Below are 20,263 nucleotides of genomic sequence, written 5' to 3'. Positions count from 1 at the left end.
TGAAGCTGAATTAATGCTTGAGAGTCTTTTAACAGTACAGCAGTACAGCCAAGAATGTTTTCCGCAACAAAATCCATCTCTACTTGCCTCAGCACCTACCGTTTCACCATCCGACTATTAAACTTAGTATTTTACTGCGCTAGTCTTTGTATCGTTTGGCTCCTCATCCTGTTTGTGATCTTCACACGGCCCAGAGCTGCACACGTAGGAGACTCAAGAACTGGGCTGAATGTGTGCGGAGCCCAGGCTGGACTGTCTAAAGCTGCCTGTGCTCTCCTCCCAGAAGGCGGCACCTGCCACCGGGGGGACTGTGGTGTGGACAGTCCGAGTTGAGGCTTGTCGTCCAAACTACACACCGGGTTTTGTAAATTAAGTATCAATACAATAAGAATTCAAAGATCTCATTAAGTTTTTCTATTGGTTACATATTGAAACCTTACTCTGGATATATTGGGCTATATAAAATGTATTTTTTTAATGTGCCTATTAGAAAACTTTAAATTACATATGTGTCGTACACTGGGCAGTACTGGTCTAAAGGATGACCAGAGGAAAATAACCGTACATTTGAATCCTGCCACGTTCTTTGCAGTTTTCTTTTATATCTCTTAACGGTTCCTCCCGAGAATCATCTGAGATAAAAGACATGTCTCCAGCCCCAGCAGCTTCTCCTGCTGATCCGCGAGCAAAGGACCCCGGGAAGAGGACCTCGGGAACAGGCCACCTTTTCTGCGTCCCTTCGGTTCCACGGGGGCGGCAGAGACGGCGGACGCGGAAGGCCCGCCCCGCGGCCCGGGAACGACGCCAGCAGCGCCTCCGTAGCCAGGAGCCCCGCCGGGCTTCCGCGGCGACCTCCTCAAGATGGCGCCGCTGAGGGGTCGGGGCCGGGGCCGCCGGCCGCACCGTCCCCGTCCCGCCCCGTGCTGACGATTGGCTGAGACGACTCGGTGGTGAGCGGTGATTGGGCACACGGAGACGTGAGCTGGGCGGGACCGGAAGGGGTCTCACCCGGGGGAGCTGGGGGTCCGGGCTCGACGTTAGTCCCTGGGGGATGTGGAGAGCTGTCAGCATGTCGGCGGAGATGGGGGTCGGCTTCGCCCTGAGGGCGGTGAACGAGCGCGTACAGCAGGCGGTGACGCGGCGGCCGCGGGTGAGGAAGGGGACCGCGTGGTGACAGTGGGCGGCCGCTTTGAGGCGGGGTGGGGGGTGGGGGGAACACCTGCGTGTGAATGGGTCGTCACAGTGACGCAGAGGGGTCTCCCGGAGGGGCGGGACTTGCCCGCCGCCTTGGCATAGGCGCGGGTTGCAGAGCCCCCAGAAGGCCAGCGAAGGGGTTCCTCAGCTTCCGTCAGGTTTTCTGGAGGTTGGCTTGGTCGGAGCAGAAGGGGTCGGTATCCCGGGAAAATGACCAGTCTCCAGGCAGCGCGATCATTGTCCATCCCGCTTCGTGTTAGGGGTCAGCAGCCTTGGCGGATGGGAGAGGGGCCAGGCCTGTGCCCAGAGGCTGCAGGAGAAGACGTCCACCACCAGAGCAGCCAAAGGAGGCCAGGTCTGCCGGAGGTCACGTGTGTGGCAGCGTCTCAGCTAGTAGATGCTCAGTAAATGTCAGTCCCCCCACCCCCCTCGCTGGCGCAGGGCAGGGTGGATTGGCGCGACTTGGGAGGGAGGCACCAGAGCTGCACTTGCGCGTTTGGGGCAGGAGGGAACTGACCTCCAATCCCAAGCAGTTTACGGGGAGATTTTTTTTTTTTTTCGTTATCTATATTTCCTCTCTTGTTGGAAGTTCACTAAACCAAAGGTCAATATCTTCCCCTCAGTGCAAGTTTAAGCTGAATGGTGTGGAGTGAGACAGGCTTGAATAGAGAGGTCAGAGTTTTCTCTGACCAAGCATTTATGGTGTTAGAGCTCAGAATGGTGGCCTGGAGACAGAAGACCTGTATTAGTGTAGCCTTTACTTGGCTGTTACTTAGACGTTACCTTGAACAAGTCACTTATCTAACTACTCGGGCTGTCAGTTTCCTCATATGTACAGGCAATGGAAAGCTCTAAGCTCCCTTCCAGCATTAATTTTTTGTGCTTCTCCAAGAAAAAGCTAGCGATTCCCCTAAGAAATAATCACGCTAAGGGGTGCTCCCAGCATAACTCTCAGGCAGATGGGCTGCCTATTCCACTTTTTTCTCTAGAAACTGTCAATTCATCAACATAATCCTAGGAGTTATGACATGGTCTCATAAAAGGTTGGCAGTGCAGCCCCCAGAAGGAAGGGGAAACTCTTTGCTAATCAGTGTAACTTTTCAGGCCCTTTGAGAACTCTGTGATTCTGTAAAAATTCCAGAGGGTGATGGGGTACATGAAAACTGAGCCATATGGGGATAGGTGAATCTCTTCCCTGTGTGGATTTGGTTGCAGCAGAGTCCAGGGAAGCCGTGTTCTTTATGTAACGGCCATGACGGGGTCAGATAGGTCTAATCCTGAGTCCAGAACATTCTGTGTCTTTGCCTCAGTTCTGCCCCCAGTTCTTGATTAGATTGTACAATAAGTTACAGAGTTGCCCTAAGCAGGCAGCTTTTGAGAGTGCCTGTGGGCAATATGGATAATTACACCAGGACCCAGATGAGTTTCCAAAACTGTTGACCTCGGGGTTTCAGAAGCCACAAGTGGCCTCCCTTCTAGTCAGAGAGCAATGCCTTCTCTTGACAAAGTGATTCTTAAACCTCCAACCTTGGCATGCAAGAGACTCATCCGGAGAGCTTGATTTGAAGGAGATTCTCAGACTCCAGACTGAGATTCAGATCCAGTGGGTCTGAAGCAGGACCCAGGTGATGCTGATGCTTTCGGTCAAAGACCAGGCTTTACGGAAATCCTGCTCTTACTTACCTGCCCAGCTCTCCTGAGAGAGAAAGGTCTTCTCCTAGGTGTTAAGGTAGCTAGCGTATTAGAGTCAGATGCCACGCGTACAAAAGACATTTGATCAGCATCATTTGATACTGATCTCCCTGCAGTATTGGAATAATGGATCTTACAGAATGCCAAGTTAAAGATCTCTGCCAGTCTCTTCTACAGGATGTCCTACAGGGCTTATTGGGATAATATTCCCAACCATTGATTCATCTGGGTCTTTTCCTCTTGGCAGGAACTCCCAGCCATCCAGCCCCGGCTAGTAGCGGTCAGCAAAACCAAACCTGCAGACATGGTGATCGAGGCCTACAGTCATGGGCAGCGCACTTTCGGGGAGAACTATGTAAGAGCCCTTTTCCACGCTGCCCTCGGAAGAGTCACGTATGCCAGGCTTCTGACTTGTTCTGTTTTTACCCTCTAGGTTCAGGAACTGCTTGAAAAAGCATCAAATCCTAAAGTAAGTGGAATCTGAATTCTTTAGTTTGTATCTCAATCTTGGCTGTTCAGTTGAAAATTAGACCCACTTCGGTGGTTGAGTTTTAGAGCAGGAGGTCGGGCTGGCGGTAGAAATGTCTGTGTTCACCCTGAGCCCTAAACATTTCTCATCTAGATTTTCTTTCTTTCTTAAGACCATAGTTTTCTCCTTACTGATTGATTGATTGATTGATTGATTGCTGTGTTGGGTCTTCGTTTCTGCGCGAGGGCTTTCTCTACATGGTTTTCTGCTTTGCGGCTTTTTGAAAACGGTGATTTTTAGGAGCTTGCTGTGATCTTGGATCCTTTTGAGATTTGAAAGCTTTAATCAGTTCATTCTTAATGGGCAATATCTGAAAGAAGGAGAGAGTTGATAGGAACAAGGAAGAGAAACGGAACAGAAGCCTTCAGTTTTTCTCTAAGTATCCTTAGGAGCCTGACCAAGGATGGCAGTAGTGGTTCATTGCATAGACGGGGAAGGTCAGAAGGCAGCGTGCAAGGTACGTGAGCGGGCAAGGCCTCCACACAGTCTAAGTCAAACGCGGTCACCTCTTTCTCTTCAGATTCTGTCTTCGTGTCCTGAGATCAGATGGCACTTCATTGGTCATCTACAGAAACAAACTGTCAACAAATTGATGGGTAAGATAACACTCTAACTATGAAGACACAGTTTTTTCATCATGGTATCACTTACAGTACCTTCTGTGGAAGAGAGAAGATTTTAGACTATTTCTGACTCACCATTTGTGCTTTGGAGTTTCTTTTGGGAAAGAAATCTTAGTTCTTTTTTCAATTTTTTTTTTAATTGAAGTATAGTTGATGTACAATGTTGTGCCCATCTCTGCTGTACAGCAAAGTGACTCAGTTATACACATACATGCATTCTCTTTTTATATTCTTTTCCATTATGGTTTATTACAGGATGTTGACTATAGTTCCCTGTGCTGTACAGTAGGACCTTGTTGTCCATCCATTCTATATGTAATAGTTTGCATCTACCAACCCCAGACTCCCAGTCCGTCCCTCTCCCTCCCCCCTCTCCCCCTTGGCAACCGCAAGTCTGTTCTCTATGTCTGTGAGTCTGTTCCTGTTTTGTAGATAGGTTCATTTGTGCCGTATTTTAGATTCCACATATAAGTGATATCATATGGTATTTGTCTTTCTCTTTCTGACTTACTCCACTTAGTATGATCATCTCTAGTTGCATCCATGTTGCCGCAAATGGCATTAGGAAATCTTAGTTCTTGATATAAGGGAAAACATCATGTAAGAAAAGAATGAACTCACAATTGACTGGGTAATATATACTTGGAAACCTACCCTACCTCACAGTAGGTATTTTTTGGTGGTCTTTGAGATAAATTATAAGGAATTGAAGCCCATAAAATTTTTCAGCTGGCAAAGGAGACACTTTTGTCCTTTTCCCTTTAAATAAAAGGCTACACTAAATAAAATGCAATAATATACGATTATACAAGTACAACATACTACAAGTAAAGTATATAATAATGAAATACAATATACAGTAACATACAGTAAATAAAGTAAAATTAAGAATTAACTATAGAAAGACTTAACTGGGTGAAAATGACAGGTGGAGATCTTCCTGAATAACTGAATACTTATTTCTCTCAAGGTGTCAAAATTAAAGTAACCTGTATTTATTTTTTAAAACAGCCTTATTGAAGTATAATTGACATACAATAAATTGCACATATTTAATTTGATAAGTTTTGACATATGTTTGCACTTATGAAACCATCACAGCAATCATGGTCTTAAACATATTCAGAATGGCCATCATCAAAAAGTATACAAATAATAAATACTGAAGAGGGTGTGGAGAAAAGGGAACCCTCCTACACTGTTGATGGGAATGTAAATTGATACAGCCACTATGGAGAACAGGATGGAGGTTCCTTAAACTAAAAATAGAACTGACATATGATCCAGCAGTCCCACTCCTGTGCATATATCCAGAAAAGACGAAAACTCTAATTCGAAAAGATACAAGCACCCCGGTATTCATAGCAGCACTGTTTACAATAGCCAAAACATGGAAGCAGCCTGAGGGTCCATCAGCAGATGAATGGATAAAGAAGAAGTGGTACCTATATACAATGGAATATTACTCAGCCATAAAAATGAATGAAATTCTGCCATTTGCAGCAACATAGATGGACCTAGAGATTATCATATTAAGTGAAGTAAGGCTGAGAAAGACAAATATATGCTATCACTTATATGTGGAATCTAAAAATAAAAAGGTACAAAATGAACTTATTTACAAAACAGCATCAGACTCACAGACAGGAAACAAACTTATGGTTACCAAAGGGGAAAGGGGTGGGGGGAGGGATAAATCAGGAGTGTGGGATTAAGAGATACACACCACTATGTATAAAATAGATAAACAACAAGGTCCTACTGCATAGCACAGGGAACTATATTCAGTATCTTGTAATAACTTTTATGGGAAAAGAATCAGAATATATATAACTGAATCACTTTGCTCTATACCTGAAACTAACACAATATTGTAAATCAGCTATACTTCAATTTAAAAAAAAGAATGCAAATAAAGTGATTAGCATATTACCGGGAGGATTTCAGTGTTTAATAAAAGTAAGCTGCTGATGTTGCTTCTGTCTTGTTTTTTTTTTTTTTTTTAAGAATTTCACTTTTTAAAAATTTATTTATTTATTTATTTATTTTGGATGTGTTGGGTCTTCGTTTACTGTGTGAGGGCTTTCTCTAGTTGTGGCAAGCGGGGGCCACTCTTCTTTTCATCGCGGTGCGCGGGCCTCTCACCATCGCGGCCCCTCTTGTTGCGGAGCACAGGCTCCAGACGCGCAGGCTCAGTAATTGTGGCTCACGGGCCTAGTTGCTCCGCGGCATGTGGGATCCTCCCAGACCAGGGCTCGAACCCGTGTCCCCTGCATTGGCAGGCAGATTCTCAACCACTGCGCCACCAGGGAAGTCCCTGTCTTGTTTTTTATCTGAGGCAAGACTAAATGCATCTTTGGGAAAGAAGTTGGTTTTGATGACAGCTAAGTGTCTCCCTTAGCTGTCAGCGGTCATTCTGATGTCCTTGTTGAATAAGAGCATCCCCATCCCAGGAAGTTTAAAGACATGGAGATATCAGGTCCGGGGAGCACTTTAGCTTTCACTGTTTAACCATTCCTTATTGTCACCTTGGCCTGTTTCTTTCAGTTTGAACTGAGATTTAATCAGATCAAGCCTGCCATTCAGAATCTCTACAATTATCAGCTTCTTTTTTTTTTTCACTGTTTATTGTTTTTTTAATTTTTATTTTTTTTATTGAAGTATAGTTGATTTTCTTTTTTTAAAATATGTATTTATGGGCTTCCCTGGTGGCGCAGTGGTTGAGAATCCGCCTGCCAATGCAGGGGACACGGGTTCGAGCCCTGGTCTGGGAGGATCCCACATGCCGCGGAGCAACTAGGCCTGTGAGCCACAACTACTGAGCCTGCGCGTCTGGAGCCTGTGCTCCGCAACAAGAGAGGCCGCGATAGTGAGAGGCCCGCACACCGCGATGAAGAGTGGCCCCCACTCTCCGCAACTGGAGAAGGCCCTCGCGCAGAAACGAAGACCCAACACAGCCAAAAATAAATAAATAAATAAATAAATAATATGTATTTATTTATTTTTAGCTGCGTCGGGTCTTAGTTGCAGTGCGTGGGCTTCTCTCTAGTTGTGGCATGCAGGCTCTCTAGTTGTGGCACGTGGGCTCTGTAGTTGCAGCACATGGGCTCTCTAGTTGTGGCGCACGGGCTCAGTAGTTGCGGCGTGTGGGCTTAGTTGCCCCACGGCATGTGGTATCTTAGTTCCCTAACCAGGGATCGAACTCGCGTCCCCTGCATTGGAAGGTGGATTCTTAACCACTGGACCACCAGGGAAGTCCCTGAGTATAGTTGATTTTCAATGTTGTGTTAGTTTCAGGTGTAAAGCAAAGTGATTCAGATAGATAGATAGATAGATAGGTTCTTTTTCAGATTCTTTTCCCATATAGGTTATTGCAAAATATTGAGTATAGTTCCCTGTGCTATACAGTAGGTCCTTGTTGGTTATCTGTTTTATGTATAGTAGTGTGTACATGTTACTCCCAAACTCCTAATTTATAAACTATCGGCTTCTTGAAGCTTATGGATGGATACGTGTGCTGCCTGATTCTAGCACGTCATCACCTCCCTTTCCTTATTTGTCTTTTCCGATTAGACAGCAATGGGCTGACATTGGAACTTAATATCTAGTAAACTGTTGCGTAAGTCTTAGCAGAACTGAGACTTAACTGTCCTTTTCTTTTCCTGGGAAATTATTTTCCTGTGTACCAAGAAAAGCTTTGTGGTGTGTTGCTTGCTGCGGTCAGGTGAGTGAAGAATGACCTGGCCTCTTTCTCGTTACAGCTGTCCCCAATCTCTTCATGCTGGAAACAGTGGATTCTGTGAAGCTGGCAGACAAAGTGAACAGTGCGTGGCAGAAAAAAGGTTCTCCCGAAAGGTTAAAGGTTATGGTCCAGATTAACACCAGCGGAGAGGAGAGTAAGTGACCAGACCTGGACTGCAGACTTTTCTCCCCTTAGGATGGTTGGAGCTCAGGAAGAATGGCAGCCCTAAGCATCTGATACATAAGGTTACAGAAAGAAATCACAGGCCTTTAAGGAATCTGTTGTATGTAGGGTCTCGGCACAGTGACATCCAAACCCATCCATGTGTAATTCTTTGATACATCATGGTTTGTTATTTCTTAATTTTTGAGGAGGTGGGCAAGGGGAATCGAGAAGGGCATTGTGACTTTGATCCTGAAAATTCTCAGAGGTCACCATCCCTCCTGAAAGAGATTGCAGTTTTACATGTATAATACTTCTCAGGACCTAACAAAATTATTTACTGTTACATTAGGAGAAAATCAAAGAAATATCACTGTGAGTACCAGTCAGTGAATATGTTTTTGGGGCTTGGGTTAACAATGTAAAATAGTAAACAGAGCCTGGACTCTGAAATCAGACAGACCTGGGGTCTGAGCTCCACCACTTTGCAGCGTTGTAACCTTGAGTAATGTACCTAACCTCTCTGCACTTCACTGCCTTATCTGGCAGTGCTAGCAGGGCAGTACTCCCGAGGGTGTTGTGAGGCTTGAATGTGGAAATGGAGGTAAAGCTGTTGCTATAGAGCCCTGAGCATCTTACCTGTTAGATGTTTGTTGAGAATAAGTGTTTACAGACCAGTCATCTGCCTCCAAAGCTTAGGCTGAAGGAACAAGCATGGGGCCTGGAGTCAGGCTACCTGGATCCACATCCCAGTTCCACACTGTGTGACCTTGGGAGAGGTACTTGGTCTCCCAGTGCCTCAGTCTCCTCCTCTTTAGAATGGAGAAGGTAAGAGTACTTACTTCATCCAGTTACTGCATTAAATGAAAAGCTCTAAGGACTTGGCACATGTGCCTGGCACAGAAGTGTTCAGTAAATTTTAACAATTATCGTTATATGAACATGCACCTAGATTCTACATTACATTATCAATATAGGTAAATCTGAAATTGACTCCAGATCAAGTCTGTTACATCATTTCTCGATCAGTGGCTATCATTTGCCCTAATTAAAGATTGGTGGAGTGTTAGCAACTCCATTTGTTAAATTAGAGAAGGACAGTATCCACCCTTATAACTGTATAACAAATAATCATTTGCTGCAGATTCCTCCTCTGGTTGTTAATTAGCAAGTTCAGTTAAATTTTACAAGTTATAGTCAAAACTATGTAATATATACTTCATTTTTTATTTTTTTACAATTCTACTAATGAATTAATAAAACGGTAGAAATACCAGATTTGGAAAAATAATTCTCAGGTTAATCTGGCATTTTGGTGATGTGAATCTTCTTGGTGTCTCAACAAAAGCAGTGTTCTTTCTTTTCCTCCTACTCTAGCTGTTCTCAGATGCTGAGATAGAATAAAGAGAATCCAGTTTAGAGCTCTTCCCTTGAGAAACTCAGAGCCAGGTCAGAAGGGGAGTAACACACACGGAGACCTCAATGTAAAGTCACTCTTTTGGTCTTGAGGACAAGTTCTTCCAAGAAGTCCTCTTGTCTGAGAGCCACCTCCTCTGTCATAAGGAAGGGATGAGAAGGGGGCTCTCCTCTGGCTTCTTGGAACATCTTGGTATGTTCTGCGTGTCTTCTGTTTCTTTTTGTGAAGGCAAACACGGCCTGCCGCCTGCTGAGATGGTGGCCATGGTGGAACACATAAACGCCAAGTGCCCCAGCCTGGAGTTCGTGGGGCTGATGACCATCGGGAGCTTGGGGCACGATCTTAGTCAAGGACCAAACCCAGACTTCCAGGTACTCGGGGCCCGGGACGGGGCGCTGCTCACATGCTGAGCAAGCATCCGGTGAGATGCTGTTGCAGGGCTGGCTGCTGCCGTCAACTCCACAGACATCCCGGACGCTGCCTGTCGTGTTATATTATTACCCTCTTCTGGAACTCTCCTCACACGGGAAACAGAGCAGGTCCCCAAACCTCCACAGACCCTTCTCGGCTCAGTTTGAACCTGCCTAACACAGTCTTTAGAGAAAATGAGCTCTGACTTCCTCCCCAACGACTGACGGCTTTCTTGAAAAGGAGGAGAATTTGCTAAAGAAAAAAAAAAAAAAAAACCCTTTCAGTAACTTCTGGCAATTTTTTTTAAAACATTTTTTTTCTATCTTTTTAAAAATATTTATTTTATTTATTTATTTTTGGCTGCGTTGGGCTTTCTCTAGTTGTGGCGAGCTGGGGCTACTCTTTGTTGCGGTGCGTGGGCTTCTCATTGCGGTGGCTTCTCTTGTTGCGGAGCACGGGCTCTAGGCACACGGGCTTCAGTAGTTCTGGCTCACGGGCTCTAGAGCGCAGGCTCAGTAGTTGTGACGCATGGGCTTAGTTGCTCCGCGGCACGTGGGATCCTCCCGGACCAGGGCTCGAACCCGTGTCCCCTGCATTGGCAGGCGGATTCTTAACCACTGCGCCGCCAGGGAAGTCCACTTCCGGCAATTTTAACAGGCCTTGAAACCATGAGGAATAAAGAATCTGTGTCAGAGATGTTGAGACTCAGCCGCTTTCGGGCATCCTCGGAGAAAGCAGGGATAAATGGATGTCACGCTTGTCTCTCTGTCAGGTGTTACTGGCCCTCCGGGAGGAGCTGTGCGGGAAGCTGAGCATTCCTGCCGACCAGGTGGAGCTGAGCATGGGCATGTCCGTGGACTTCCAGCACGCGGTGAGTGTCCTCCCCGGCGCCCTCGGGTGCCTCAAGTTCGGGTCCAAAGGGCCCCAGCAAGAATGTGTTTTTGCTACAGAAAATACCTCATTGCAGCGTTAGGGCGCCCAGGAGTGCTGGTTCTCATCTACACTAACATCCCCAGCCCCTTCGTTTTTGAAATGAAGTGTGTAGAAATTATAGCCCCACACATAATTTTTTAAATTAATTCCCTAAGTGGAACCTAAAGGAAAATAAGAAGAAATTAAACTACAACTTCTTACAAAGGCACTTCACTGTGTTCATGCTTGGGCGTGGTGACATGACAGTAAGTCGTGACGAAGTAGTCTGACGCCTCATCGTATGTGTAGAGTCACCATGATGGCAGCAGCTCTAAGTGTGTTCTGATAGGTGCGCTGTATTAACAACTCACAAACGTGATCTTCTGGGGCAGTGAATAACTTGATAAAGTGTTCCAGAAATCACACTATAAACTTTCCTCCAGGTATACCGTAGTAGCTCTTGTGGAAAACAGAATATACTAAAACAATGCAAAAATACTTTGTGTTTATAAGTAAAATGGAATTAGATCCTGTGCTCAGGAGGATCTAAGCCGCACCACATAGCTTGCGACATCTTAGTCCCCTGAGCAGGGATCGAACCCGCGCCCCCTGCAGTGGACGTGCGGAGTCCTAACCGCTGCACCACCAGGGAAGTCCCCTCACTTATTTCTTAGACACCTTCTCCTGGTGAACCACTGCCCCACAGTCCTTTGCAGGTGCGTCATCGTTGTCCTTCCGAGAAGCCCCTCAAATGAGGCGCAGCTTCAGCGTCTGCTGCGTTTCATTATTTTAAACTCAGCCCTTGGTACTCCTTTCCCACAGATTGAAGTGGGATCTACGAATGTCCGAATAGGAAGCACCATTTTTGGAGAGCGAGATTACTCCAAGAAAGCTGCCCCGGACAAGCCTGCAGCAGAGCTGAAGGCCCCGGCGGCGGAGGTGGCCCGGGCACATTGAGCAGCGGCCCAGCCCAAGGGCCGGGCCCAGGAAGACTAACTATGCACTACTCTGGGCTTTCACTTCCACGTGCCCCACGTCACAGCATGACCACACCCTCCTCGGGACCTGGAGAGAGCACGCCGACGATTACGTGCGTCGATGGAAACCATCTGACTTAGTGTCTGACACAGGAAGCTCACTTCAGGCAGTGACTTTGGATTGGATTTGAGGAATCCAGACTTTTCTGCAGAACAGGTACCTGGGCACTAGCCGGGAGTTGAGTTCAGGCTTGAACATTGCCCAGGAGCACCAACCAACCCATGAATGCCTTTCCCAGGTTAAAACTTGGTGACTAAAGCCTAGCCTATAATCACCAAAGTCACAGGGATTCCCACTTGTCATCCACTTCAGTAGAAAGTTCCCTGTTACCAACTTCATACAAACTCCACTGACTAGCCATCTCTGCTGCTCTGGAGCAGCGTGGGTTCTGCCCCCAGTCTCCACCCACCCAGTAAACGTTGGTCTCCACTCAGCAATGGCAGTACAGGTAACTTCGGGACCTGCCTTGAGTTAGTCCTCCAGACCCACATTGTGGCTGATGAGAGCTGTGTCCTCGGCCACCGTGTGGTGCTGACCCTGAAAATTACAGGGCAACTAACGTAAGCGGTCCCTGGCCCTGTCTAACATCCTCCTCCAGAGACAGGACTTTGAGCTTTTGCCCTGGGCCCTACGGTGATGACCATCAAATGATACGATCTTTCCGCCACCATAGTCCCCGTTATGATTATTTCTTATCTCATAGCTCCCCAGATATGAAAGATTCCCTCAAAGCCAGTTCAGGCTCACGGTTTCAACAAAGCCTGGCTTTGAGGTTCCTGTTCCTGGGAGCACTTTTTAGGCATATTTATAGCCTCCCCTCCCAACCATGTTTATAAGGCAGAATTTTGCAAGTCTTGACGTTAATAGAGTAGCTAGCTCTTCAAAACCCAGAAAGAACAATTCTCGGATAGTCACAACAGGCAACTGTAGTCTGGGTCGTTGTTTGTTTTCTAGGTGGGTTTTTCTTACTTATTCAAGCCCCAGTCTTTAATTTTATGAAACAACTTCCATTAAGCTCCTGCCGAAATGAAATTTTGTAAAACTTAAACCATTACGATTCCTGTACTGTTTCAATCAAAGCTATAGTGTGATATTTCAGTCTGTTAAATAAAAATGTGAGTTTGAATTATGCCATCTATGCCAATTACAAAGCGATTAAAAGATTTATTTTCTACATCTGGTGTAGTGAGTGAGTATAACAGGAGGGGGGCATTGGACCCGATAGGAAGCCACTGTGCCTGTCACTGGCATCGTACAGCTTTGGAGAAGGGCTTCCCGTGGGTCACAGATAACAGCCAAAGCCAGACTGCGGATGAAAGAGGGATTCTGAACTTCTAAGAGCAAGAAAGTGAAATGTTGGCATTTCAGGAAATGCAAGAATAAAGAGGTTGACTCTTGCTGTAAGAAACTCTTAAAACTGCCTCTAGGTGGCGACATTGGCTAACCTGAGGGGCAAGCTTTGGCGCGCCACTGTCCCCAGACTACTCTGGAAGAGGCTCTCACCCAAAGTCTCACCCCTTATTTTTTTTTCAAATTTGCCTGGGAGTGGGTACAGGGTAAGGGGCCCCGGAGCCCAGGAGTGCGCCCCGCCCACTGCTCACAGCATCCGCCACCTCCTCCAGGCTGCCCTCCGGGTTCTCCAGTCAGACGCTGCCGCCCGTCACCCCTTCTTTTAAGGCAGAAACAGAAGACAGGGAGGACACGATTCTCCCAAGTGATATGGCCGACTCTTGCAGAGTCACAAGGTTCTTCCAGATACCGCATTTCTTTTCGAACTCAGCCGAGGGTCCTGAGGGTGACTGTGGAACCTTTGGGTGAGAAACGGGTCTGAGCAAGAGAGCCCTCTGGCTTGTACCTGGAAATCAAGAACAACGAAGGAGGGGAGCCCGGAGAGACGGACTCAAACCCAGATGAGGAAAGGAAACCAAAGTATGTCTGTCCGGTGTGCCCACCACAGGCCGGGACCTTTTGCGGAGAGAAAACAGAGCAAAGTTGTGACTTTGTCTTTTGTTACACGGGCCGGGCATGAGTACTCACAGATTTGCATCAAAGCCGTGACAGTACCCACAGCAGGTTTCCTGAGTAACAACAGCACGCTGTCCTGGGTCGGACCCACCCAGGCAGCCTGCCTCTGTGACAATACTGTCACCTCCTGGGCCCTGCTCTGCCGGGTGCCAGACGCTCAGAGGCTCCCAGTAATCCATCAAGGCTCTGTCCTCTGGAAGCTCCTCACAGATTCATTGCATCTCTTAACAAAGCAACCTCTTAATAGTCAAACTGTACTCCTCTCTCCCCTTTTTTAATCATTCGTGGCACATAAAGCACCAACCCCTACATCCGCTCGTTTTGCCCTCACGGCAGCTGGTAGGGTGATTTAGGCTGTTGGGCGGCGTCCCTTCGCAGACGGCACGGAGGCCCAGAGAAGGTTCAGTGTGCTCCTGGCCTGAGGTCAGAGTGGGTTGGTGGCAGGACAAGAAATAAACTCAAGACCTTTGATTCCTGTTCCAGAGCTTGGTCACCACACCACACCACGTTGGTCTCTTCTGTTGTCTCAGGCTTTAATAGTTAGTAAGCAGCACATTCTTAGATTTATAAGCTTCATTTAGTTTAGGGGTTTTTTGGGTTTTGGTTTTGGTTTTGCTTTTTTTTTTTTTTGCTTTTTTTTCGGCAGTGCCACACAGCTTGCGGGATCTTAGTTCCCTGACCAGGGATCGAATCCGGGCCACCACTGGACCGCCAGGGAACTCCCTATAAGCTTCATTTAAGAGAACCTTCTTACCATGATAGAAATGTGTGTTTTCCAGCCTGCAGTCATTGTTGAGAACTGACACATCTTGATGCAGAACAAACTTTGAAACCACAAGTAGAGGGGATAAGAAGGAAGGAGAGAATTAAACGCAGCCTGAGTGGAATCAGCCTTCCCCTTCTTTTACCCTATTTCCCCCCCAACAGATTCAAACTGTGCCACAGGCTGCAGGGCTCAGGGTGTGCTGGACTGTGTCCTCCTGCCCCCAGAGCTAGATGGGCGGTGAATTCTGTTCCCCAAGGCCGGGCCGGGAGGAAGGAGGTCAAATGGGACATTCTGAAAATCCAAGACATCCTAGTTCTTCAGACAAGAAATGGCCCTGGGCTTCCCACCAAAGCACTGGAGGAGGAAGGCCTCGCCCCCCAGTCCCTGGAGGGCTTCTATGAGGATGGATGTGCAGTGGTGCAATTGAACTGATTTGCTCCGGGAACTGCAGCTGTCTTTACCATGAAATCAGTTGAATGCTATTACATCAGCCTCGTGACTAAGGGCGAAAGAATCCAGCCTTCCACGAGACGTTTTACTAATCTGCTCCCCCCTCAAGAAGCTTGTTTGAGGTAAAGAGAGGGTCCTTCTTTCCCACCCGCGTTGCTCCCACCACACCCAGGGGCACCCAACTTGCACCCAGTTTGTAGACACTTGGGCTGCGTGCGGCTGAGCAGCTACTCACGAGGTAGAGTTCTCCTAGAAGCACTTCAGGGTCCCAGGGGACCTCAGAACTAACACTGTCTTTTTCTATCAACTGCAGCACAGTGAGCTGACATGGCATGCAGTGGGGACAGAGGTGAGGGGTGTTTTCGGCAACACCCTTGTATTTAAAATGAACACAAGCTCCGGCTCCTGATTTGAGACCACAAAGGAGCAAGAAGGCATCCTTGGAGTGCCGACGGCCTTCTCGAAGGTTCTTTCCGTGAGCTGGCTTCCTGCGCTCCTGCTGGTGCTCCCCTACCCCTGCGCCAGCAGAGGCACGCCGCTCCCCAGCTTCAGAGCTAAGCCTGGCCCAGCTGCCAATCTCCAAAATAAAATCAATGTGTGACCTTATTCACCAGCTGTACCAAAGAAACTAACTCAAACTAGGGCCAACTTTGAAGCCAAAAAGGGAAGATGAGAAGTTGGGAGAGAGACAGAGAAAGGAGGGGGAGGAGAGAAAACTTGGCTGGACATGAAAGGTGTCTTGTCTGTCTGTTCCCCATTAGGCGCAATTCTCTTGCAATCTGCAGCCTCGACATAATTCTCTTGACCAGAAACTCTCCGGAGAGATAGTGTCAGAAGGAAAAACAAACAGAATAGCATCTCTGACAGCAAAGTCACTTAAAAACCTATTTGGGGGTGGGGATAGGGGGAGAGATGTCAGCTCTTAGGAGAGGGCGCTCCTCACAGCAGGCCACATGCGGAGGACCACTCGCCCTGGGACAGACAGGGGCGGGAGGGAGCACCCAGAAGAGAGCTGGTGGGGAAGCAAAACCCCAAGTCCTCTTCCCTCCCAGCCCCTCTGATGCCACACGACCCACCTTGCGTGGATTTCTCAACTGTGCACTCAACACAAAACCCCACGGTGCTGGGCTTTGCACAGCCTGCGTTGCATTGAGGAGACTTCAGAAGGATTACCTTAGGAAAAAGTGATCCCAATTTGTCCTAACTCCACTTCTTGTTTCTGACTGCCACTAGCAACCAAAGGCCGAGAACCCAGCTATTCCTATAAGCTGGCAGCCAGCTCCCCAGGCTGCAAGGCCTGTCCCCCCAACCCCCTTTGACCTGCCTTTGAGCAAAGCCTTCAAGTGTTCACAGCCCCACCCTTGCCTGCAGCAGCCTGGGGGTTAGGATTCTGGAGTTGGGGTGCAGAGCGGGAGAGGGCACAGTTCTGCACTCAAGTTTCTGGGGCAGGCATCCTGTTATAGGAGAGGGCTTTTTTTTTTTTTTTTTTTTTTATAAGGAAGAAAAACTAATCAGAAGAAAAAAATAAGAGCTTTCCCCTGCCTTTTGGACTTGTTTATTGCTGGGATATCTGATTTCAGCAGAGGAAGCCGGCACTGAAGCAAGGTTTTTATTGGCCGTGAGCAAGAGGCATTCAGGGTTTGCCTTTGATTTGGCTTCTCCTGAACTGGAGGTACAGAAGAGCCCTTGCTGCTTTGATGGAGCAGCTCCATACTTCGGGGTCCCCTGAACTCCCTATTTCTGCAGTAGCAACAAAAATGCCCTTTGGAGGACGAGGGTGGAGCGAGGGCGGCCCAGAGTGGAAGGTGGCCTCGTGGACATTTGAGAAGAGAGAGCAAAATAGGGGACAAAGGTTTAAAAAGTTCTGAAATTGGCTCCAGGGCTGTGCTCTCTGCCCCCCTTCCCCCAAGTGGGGACCTGGAGGAGGGAAGGTCTGGTTTGGATGAAAGCTCAGTGTCTCTAGCTGACGGGGCTAGGCAGGCTGCTCGGAGGGCCAGGCCTGATGGTTTCAATGTGTGGGGAAGATACAGCCAGATCTGCAGAGGGGGCCCTGCCAACGGCACTCCTCAGCTGGGCTGGCAGGCTCTGGGGAGAGGCTGGCCAGCTGGGCCACAGGCCCTCGGGGCTGCTGTCGATCCCCCAGGGCTCTCCACTGACACCTTTGTGCCCAGACAGCAGCCGTTTGGTGTCTGGAGCTCCAGCCACATTGATCTACCCTCCGGCGCTGGCTTTCTGCCTCCTGCTGGCTTCCAAAGGGGGCATCTCCTCCCTCGGAGAAAGAGGGGGTGTTCCTCCATTGGGGGGCCTCTGGGTGAGCCCAGCCAGCTCACTCTCTCCCTTTTTTCCTCCCTGCATCCTACATCTATCTTTCCCTCGGATCCCCCCGCCCACCTTTCCCCCACAAACCACTGGTGATGGCAAGGACCTCGAAACTGAGGACTCTTGAGCATCTTCGCTTTACTGCTTTAGCCATCCATGGGCAGGAGCTTGCTGCTGCGGGTGCCAGGACTTTGGGGCCCGCGCGGATGGTGGAGGGCAGCCCCTCTGGCGGGAAGAGGCTTCTGCCCGGGTATGGCCCGCTTCCCGTTCCAGATGTGCGACCAGAAGGTCCACAGGAGAGCCACGTTCTTCCCCTCCCCGGGCCTCACAGCATCTGTGTGTGCCTGTGTGACGGGTCGAGGGCCTGTCTCCATCACTGAGCACGCTGTCCGGCCGAGGTGGGCGCCGTCCCCGGCGTGCTCCGCTCACCTGTGAGGTCCAGGCCCGCTTTGGCAGCCACTGTGCCGTTTGGCGCCCTGAACTGAGGCCCAGAGCCTCCCTCTGGCGGGGTGGGGAAGCGGGAACAGGGCTCTCACTGTGTCCGCTGCAAGGAACCCGGGCATCAAAAGGATTTTATGCAGTGAGTTTGGGAACACACTCCCAGGGAGAGGAGCTGCGGGAAGATGGGCAGAGGAACCACGCTGGGGCCGCGGAGCTGTGGGCGCACACACGCGTGTGCACAAGCACGCATACGCACACACGCACACACGCACGCACACGCACGCACACGCATGGCCACGAGGCTTGCTCCAAGACTGACGCCCGTCTATCTGGGTCTGAATCCCAAATCTGGTCCTCGCCAGCCAAATTCCCGTGGGCCAGAGACTAAGCCCCTTGGTGCCTTGGTTCCCTCACCTGTAAATAGGCCTCATGGTGTCCTTGTGACCGAACCTGGCACATCGTAGGTGCTCAGGAAGCATCAGGGACCAGCACTGGACCCAGCCGGCTGGGCTTTGCACTCTGTTGCAATCTCCACGGAGCATCGGGGCAGAGCGCTGATGGACGGAGCAGATAAGGACTGTCGGGGAAAACTGCCGCCTTCCTTCAGAAATGAAACACGAGCCTCTGAGGCCGAGGAGGAAGGGGACCCTCCGAGAGGCAATCAAAGCTCGGAGTGCCCGGCAAGCTTCCCTCGTGGGTCTCTCACCAAGTCCTGCTGACATAAAGGGGCTGGATGGGAGCAGTGGACGGGCCAGCTTCCCCTTCACAGGCTGGCCGAGCACGGACGCCCAAGCCTCCCTTCCAGTCCCCCTAGCTCGAAAGGAAAGGCCCAGCTGGAGACTGGGGCACAAAAACAGCAAAATCAGCCCAGAGTGAAACCAAAACTAGACACTGGCTCACACACCCTGGGCATCGAGGCTCTAGCCACACTCCCTCGCTCTCTGAGTGCAGCCCCTGGACAGGAGGCCCAGAGCGAGGGTCCCGCTATTGCATTTCTCCCCTCCACCCCCATGGGCCTTGCAGGGCCCCAAGGCAGCCTGACAGGTCTTAGGGAATAAAGCCCACCTCCCGCAAAGAAGCCTGACCTTGGCCTTCCAGAGAGAAAGAGAGAGAGATTGGATGTACTGTACAAAGAGGACAGGAGAGGAAAGGAGAAAGAAAAACACAGAGAGGGGGAAAGAAGCAGAGGGAGTGAAAAGACAAACGGCAAAGGGCCAGCTCCAGAACCCCCAGCCCCTGCCCCACCACGGGCCAGCCAGGCACCAAGAGGACAGCTGCCGCAGGGAACTGGGGTTCCACGCAAAGACTGACTTTTCCAGCAAACTGGAAATGCACTCTGCCAGGCTGTGTGCGAGTAACGTTTCTCTGAGGCTCCCCTGTGACTGGACGGGCTTCCCACGTGCTGCAAGCGGCGGGGAGTGACCCATGGGAAGGGGGCAGTAGTTTTGGGAGAGGGCAACAGTGGCCCAGAGCATCAGACGTGGGAATCTAAGGACAGCTCCTGAAAGCTGGATTTGCAAACCCACGGTCACACAGGGATGCTCTCCCAGGTCCGAGGCCTCCTGCCCCAGCTTCTCCTACAAAGAGCAGAGAACTAAAAGCAGGACTGGGTAACAGCTGCCTCTGGCAGCAGGACTGGAAAGAGGCCCTTGCTTTTCATTATAAGCTCTTCCGTGCTATTTCATGTTTTCACCATATGCGTGTATCCCTTTGATAAAAATAATTTTTGTAAATAGTGGTGAGGGCTGGAAGCAGGCTCAGCTCTAGACAAATGCTTGAGGTTTGCCTTGACCTCAGGCTCCCTGCCTCACGCTTTGCAGAGGGAGAGCCTCCACCTGGCCTAGCACCCCAGGGTGACCCCAAACACTCCAGGCTAGTCGGGGTCGTCCTCCACCTCTCCAGCCACCCAGAATAATGCCCGCGACCTCCTCCAGCAGCTTTTTGCTCCTCTTCTGTTTTCTTCAGCGCCGCTTCAGGCCTCCCTGGGGTGTGATGGGCACAGATGTGTGAGCCTCGGTGCTGGGGCAGGGAGACCAGAGACTGACACCCATGCAACTCATCCACCACAGTGCACGGGGGCAGGTGCGGCAGATGCAGTGAGAGAGGCGTCCGGAGAGCCGGGGCCCAGCCAGGCTGCTCTAGTGAGTGCCTCTGTTACAGCACAGAAAGGAAGAAGACCAGCGAGCCCCCCCCCGCCACACACACACACACACACACACACACACACACACTTGGCCAGAGCTGCTTCTCCTCCCTCCAGGGCCTGAATACTCTGACCCCAGTGGGGCTCAGGGAGAGGGGTGCTGGCCTGCAACTGGGCCCCATCCTCTTGGCTGCCTCTGGAAACAAAAGGCTATGGATGGAGCAGAGCAGAAGCAAGAATAACTACAATTCTGCAGCCTATGAAAGGAAAACCACATTCACAGAAAGATAGACAAAATGAAAAGGCAGAGGACTATGTACCAGATGAAGGAACAAGATAAAACCCCAGAAAAACAACTAAATGAAGTGGAGATAGGAAATCTTCCAGAAAAAGAATTCA

At 49.4% G+C, this 20,263-nt stretch overlaps 1 protein-coding gene across 2 annotated transcripts; it reads left to right on the top strand.

Moving 5' to 3' along the window:
- The first annotated feature begins 991 nt into the window (after positions 1 to 991).
- On the top strand, positions 992 to 12,894 carry PLPBP (pyridoxal phosphate binding protein). 2 transcript variants are annotated; one of them, XM_007198715.3, is made up of 8 exons: positions 992 to 1,150; positions 3,134 to 3,241; positions 3,320 to 3,355; positions 3,936 to 4,011; positions 7,800 to 7,934; positions 9,588 to 9,730; positions 10,543 to 10,641; positions 11,505 to 12,894. In XM_007198715.3, the coding sequence occupies exons 1-8, from the start codon at positions 1,052 to 1,054 to the stop codon at positions 11,637 to 11,639; spliced, it is 831 nt and encodes a 276-aa protein (XP_007198777.2). In that variant the 5' UTR covers positions 992 to 1,051; the 3' UTR covers positions 11,640 to 12,894. The 2 variants fall into 2 exon arrangements, with proteins under 2 accessions (XP_007198777.2, XP_057393441.1); XM_057537458.1 differs by lacking the exon at positions 992 to 1,150 and adding an exon at positions 1,321 to 1,604.
- Positions 12,895 to 20,263: the final 7,369 nt, after the last annotated feature.

Source organism: Balaenoptera acutorostrata, chromosome 21 (assembly GCF_949987535.1).
Source record: "Balaenoptera acutorostrata chromosome 21, mBalAcu1.1, whole genome shotgun sequence".
In the NCBI taxonomy this organism is placed as follows: Eukaryota; Metazoa; Chordata; class Mammalia; order Artiodactyla; family Balaenopteridae; genus Balaenoptera; species Balaenoptera acutorostrata.
Note: the sequence above shows the minus strand (reverse complement) of the source record. Positions and strands in the feature narration are given on the sequence as shown.

What these genes read in the sequence shown, in the direction of transcription:
- PLPBP (XM_007198715.3), top strand. Translation starts at nt 1,052, where the DNA reads ATGTGGAGAGCTGTCAGCATGTCGGCGGAGATGGGGGTCGGCTTCGCC. An exon ending in TAACACCAGCGGAGAGGAGA is followed by an intron (nt 7,935 to 9,587) that starts GTAAGTGACCAG and finishes CTTTTTGTGAAG; the next exon opens with GCAAACACGGCCTGCCGCCT. An exon ending in CCGTGGACTTCCAGCACGCG is followed by an intron (nt 10,642 to 11,504) that starts GTGAGTGTCCTC and finishes CCTTTCCCACAG; the next exon opens with ATTGAAGTGGGATCTACGAA.